This window comes from Octopus bimaculoides, chromosome 16 (assembly GCF_001194135.2).
Source record: "Octopus bimaculoides isolate UCB-OBI-ISO-001 chromosome 16, ASM119413v2, whole genome shotgun sequence".
In the NCBI taxonomy this organism is placed as follows: domain Eukaryota; kingdom Metazoa; phylum Mollusca; class Cephalopoda; order Octopoda; family Octopodidae; genus Octopus; species Octopus bimaculoides.
Window position 1 is genome coordinate 17,586,188 of NC_068996.1, and position 5,306 is coordinate 17,591,493.

General features: G+C 35.6%; 1 protein-coding gene across 2 annotated transcripts in view; it reads right to left on the reverse strand.

Moving 5' to 3' along the window:
- Positions 1–858: 858 nt before the first annotated feature.
- Positions 859–5,306, reverse strand: part of LOC106883657 (universal stress protein YxiE) — a 163,809-nt gene continuing 159,361 nt past the window's right edge. For both annotated transcript variants that reach the window (XM_052973549.1, XM_052973548.1), the window contains exons 4-5: positions 3,585–3,697; positions 859–1,090 (exon numbers count right to left, since the gene is read on the reverse strand). In XM_052973549.1, the coding sequence (XP_052829509.1) occupies positions 887–1,090; positions 3,585–3,697 (317 nt within the window). In that variant the 3' untranslated portion in view covers positions 859–886. The remainder of the gene's footprint in view (positions 1,091–3,584; positions 3,698–5,306) is intronic.

A 5,306-nucleotide genomic window follows, 5' to 3' on the forward strand; every position in this document is an offset into this window, starting at 1 on the left:
AGATATCACATTGTGGCAGAAAACACAAAGAAGAGTAGCACTGGCCAACTTGGTCCTTCACCAGAAACAATTCTGGAAAGAAAGCTGGGAAGTGAATGTGAAATTAAAAGTAATAACACTAAAGGTAAGGCAGTACTCCAGCATGGCCTCAGCCGCTAGCTGAAACCAGTAAAAGTCAAAAGTAAAAGAAAATTATATATATATAGATATATGTGTGTGTGTGTGTGTAAAACAAGTATGTGTGTGTATACATACACACACTTGTTTTACTTGTTCTAGCAGACACAATCATATCAAACATCAGAAATGAGAAACTCAGAGGCGTGCTTAGTAAAAATACTCAACTTCCAATAGATATACTCAACATTTTGTATTGTGTACTGTCGTTCTTCTTTCTATTCACACAAATTTTGTTGCCAAAAGAAATATACACAAATGCATTCATACATGCATATGTGTGTGTGTGCATGTATGTGTGTTCATATGTGAGTGAGTGAGTGAGTGAGTGAATGAGTGAGTGTGTGAATGAGTGTGTGTGTGTGTTAGGTAGAAGTAGTAATAGTTGTCTATTGAAAAATTTTCTATATTTTACACTATCTGATATTAATGAAGTTTGTGAAATAATATTGGAAAACCTTGTTTGCTTGTTCTGGTTTTTTTTTTTTTAGTTTTTTTTTTTAGGGTGATGCAATATCAATAGCCCATTATTTCCATTTTAATCCTATCTTGTGCTTTTGTTTCTTTTTCATTTTTTATATTTTATTATTTCATTTTTTATTTATAATTTTGTTTTCATTTTTGTTTAACTAGAATTTAAAAGAAAAGAAACAAAAAATATATATATAATTACGACAAAAGTGGCGATTAAATTGTCTTTTGAATTTATTCACTTTTTGTCTTTGTTCCTGCAAACTAGCACTGGAACAGGTGAATGATGGACACAGTAATCACTGACACTCCCCATAATTGCTCGCTGCACTTTACCGATTCCTCTGGAACCAAGAATCAATATAGTTGCACCTTCAGTTTTCACAACCTTTATGATGGCTTCACCTGGTTTGCCGTTTACCTGTAATAATCTTCCTTGTAACTGAAATAAATGAACAAAGAAACCAAAAAAAAAAAAAAGAGAGAGATAATTACACTATATTTATAATTATATTAGAAAGCAAGCAAATGAAGGGGGTGGGCGAGTCTACATGGCTGTGCAACATGCTAGAAATAGCAGTCAAATCAGACTCAAATCATTTTAGAGGAAGATACTTTGTAAAATATGTACATGTGTTCTTTGCATATAGGAAGAATAAATGAGATAGTCATGGTTGGAATACTTTTCATCATAAATCTCTTCAATGAGATTTGACCTTGGGCTAAATAGCAATGATAACATACAACTGAGTCAATGAGGAAGCTTCTATGTGGTCAGCTTAACCTGCTAGAAATAACAGCCAAACCATCTCACAATTCCTGTCTCACCATCTTACACTATCTAAGAAGAGTACATGTTGGACAATGTGATCCATGATTCTGTAGATATAGGAAAAAGACAGGATGGCCATGGTTGGAATCTTTTGATCATAGCTCCAGGTCAGCACTGCAGGTTAATTGTTGCTATTTAGTTGTTAGAGCTTAATAACAACAACAACAATAACAACAACACTATACAATCATTGGTAGAATTCTGCTTTATGCATGCCATATAATCCCTCATAACTTTTTTTATTTTTTAGAATTTTCAGAAAATTTTTGGAAATTTGTATTCTTCAAAGGTGAATTTACATGACAACAAAAAAAAAATTTTTATTAATTTTTGGAATTTTTTAAACATTTTTTTTTTTAAATTTTTTTATTTTTTTAATCACTATTTAAAATACAGACAGCCCAAATATTTGGTGAAAATCCAAGCAATAGGCCACTGAATATGTTTATGAGGAGAAAGATATTGAAAAACATCAATACATCAGCCTGATAAATGAGGAGGATATGAGGTAGTCATGAGATGTGCTAAAAATAACAGCTAAATAGCTCAGGGGAGGAGATAAGTTGATTACATCAACTCCAGTATTCAACTGGTACTTATTTTATTGATACCAAAAGGATGAGAAGCAAAGTCAATCTTGGTAGAATTTGAACACAAAGCATAAATCTGGCAAAAAGGGCACTAAGCATCTTGTCCTGTGTACTAACAATTCTGCCAGCTTACTGCTTTCTGCTTAACAAAAATAACAAGAATATACATGAGGTCTATGCTATGAATCAAAAGATACTTTTTATCTTTTACTTATTTCAGTCATTTGACTATTACCATGGTGGGAGCACCACATTGAAGAGTTTTGATTGAAGAAACTCTTTTGTTTTCATTTTATATGATTCTGGCTCAGTCTCCTTAGCTGTAAACAATTGCTATGAAGACTGCCAAATGTTTTGCAGATATTGAAAGTATTTGCCAGTTGATAGAATATAGTTCAGTAGAGAACTCCATTAAGCACAGGTCATCAATAATGCAATCTGATAGGAAGCTACTGATCCAAGACATAAGAGAGAAATTGGCTCCATAGGCAGGCAGTTATGAGATTTGTGAATCACACACAGCTGAAAGCTATTTTTTATATTGGGGCCAATATCACCACTTTCAGTAAACTTCTCAGGCAACATCATTCCACTAGTGAATGACACTGGGTCTCTCTTCAATGATTATCAATACTGAAGCTGAACGAGCAGTCATTAAGGGGACAGTGAGACTCAAGTTGCTAGACAATGTTACTAAAGATTGTCTCCATTTCCTTTGAGTTATTGAAAGTGGATGTTATAAAATGACAGTTGGTAGGGTGAGGCAGGGTTGGAGTCAGAGGGATTTTCTTTCTTAGGAAAGAGACACACTGTGGTATATTTTCAAAGATCAAGATATATTCCTGTAAGGATAGAGCTGAAAAGCTGGATGAGCATAGAAGCTACCTCTTGAGTATATTACTAAGGATAATGAAAGAGGTGCAATGGCCTCTTTCAATGTGGAGGCGCAATGGCCCAGTGGTTAGGGCAGCGGACTTGCGGTCATAGGATCTCGGTTTCAATTCCCAGACCGGGCGTTGTGAGTGTTTATTGAGCGGAAACACCTAAAGCTCCACGAGGCTCCGGCAGGAGATAGTGGTGAGCCCTGCTGTACTCTTCCACCGCAACTTTCTCTCACTCTTACTTCCTGTTTCTGTTGTGCCTGTAATTCAATGGGTCAGCCTTGTCACACTGTGTCACGCTGAATATCCCCGAGAACTACCTTAAAGGTACACGTATCTGTGGAGTGCTCAGCCACTTGCACATTAATTCCACGAGCAGGCTGTTCCATTGATCGGATCAACTGGAACCCTCTACGTCGTAAGCAATGGAGTGCCAACAACAACAATGAAAGAACAATGTTAGAGTTGGTTACCATTTTGACATGAAGTGACCAGTAATACCCAGACACTCAATTACCATTCCAAAAAAATTTGGTCTCAGTTCAACAAAGGCATTGGGAATCTATCTTGAATTTGGGAATGCAAAATTAAGATTATTGTGGAAATTGTTCCAAACAGAACTGAAAGACATACCTTTGCCATCTTTAATTTGTTTGTGTATTTTTCCATTAATTTCCGTACCATTTCTTTCTCTTTCTTTATTAACTCCACTACAATAGCTGGATCTACTCCACCAGATGTTAAAGCTGAAATATATACATATATGATAATTGCTTTTTATATGCATACATGAGTGTGTGTGTATGTGTACATATAAATATCTTATGATTTTGCTCAGGTATGCTGATACCAATGACTTCTTGTCAGAACTCAATATTCATACACTTTAGAATAAAGTTTTACGAGAGTACACAGCATAATAGTAATTAATGAATGACATAAACAGGTGTTACATAGTCACCTTCATTAGCTTACAGCTATTTCTGCAATAAAAAACAGTGCACTCAGTGCTTGTGCAACATCTTTTAGCTACCTCAGAGCCATTAAGATGAAGTGTACATTTATTTTGAAAAGCAGTTAACAACATACATGCATACATACTCACATACATATGCACATATGTATGTATATAACAAAGTATATATATATTAAATTTAACCCTTTTGATACCAACCTGCCTAAAACCACCTCCGATTTTATGGTACAAATGTCTTGTTTACAAAAGTTCAGAATTAAAATCTTCCACCAAACCTTAGTCACAATTTATGTTCCTAATACTAGCTTAATGATAACTAAGTTATTTTGCAAAATTCTTTGTTATACTTAAAATTAATTGAAAGAAACACAGAGCATCTCAATAGAAATATGGTAACAAAAAGGTTAAATGGCTAAAGCCACATGTATGTGCATATATTTTCTTCTCATGCCTCCTAAAACATCATTAACTTAAGAAAGCTAAAATATAAAAGCTAAAGTATAAAAAAAAAAAGAAAATTGATAAATATTGTAAATTAAACCAAGAGAAGACTGTTCTCTGTGTGTGTGTGTGTGTGTGTGTGTGTGTGTGTGTGTGTGTGTGTGTGTGTGTGTGTGTGTGTGTGTATGTGTGTGTGTGTGTGAGAGAGAGAGATAGAGAGAGAGAGAGAGAGAGGCAGAGGCATGGTTGTGTGATAAAGATGTTTTGCTTCAGTTTTGGGTTCAGTCCCACTGCATGGCAGCTTGGGCTGGAGTTTTCTACTATGACCCAGGACCAACCAAAGCCTTATGAATGGATTTGGTAGACAGAAACTGAAAGAACCCATTGTGCATGTGTGGGAATTTGTGAAAGAGAGAGACCCAGAAAGATATGAAATGAAGTATTGAAGGTCAATCACAAAATGCTAAACTTTACGACAGAGGACCAAGATATGTTGGGACATTGCTGTATTTGAGAAGACCTGCCCACCACAACGGAATTGAGATCCTGAAACCATGGCGACATATAAAAATGTGTTAGTGTGGGTGTTGGTGCCATTTAAAAAACACTTGTGATGGTGCCACATAAAAAGCACTCAGCACACTCTATGGATTGGTTGACATTAGGAAGGGCATCTAGCTGTAGAAATCAAGTCAAAACAGACTAAGGAAGCTTAAACGATGATGATGATGAAATGATGATGTAGTAATCCTCCTCTTCCTCTCCCATCTTCTCCTTCTCATTCACTCCCCATCTCCTCCGCATCATCATTATCATCATCCTTCTCCTCTTTCTCTTCATCATTGTCATCATCCTTCTCCTCTTTCTCTTCATCATTATCATCATCCTTCTCCTCTTTCTCTTCATCATTATCATCATCCTTCTCCTCTTTCTCTTCA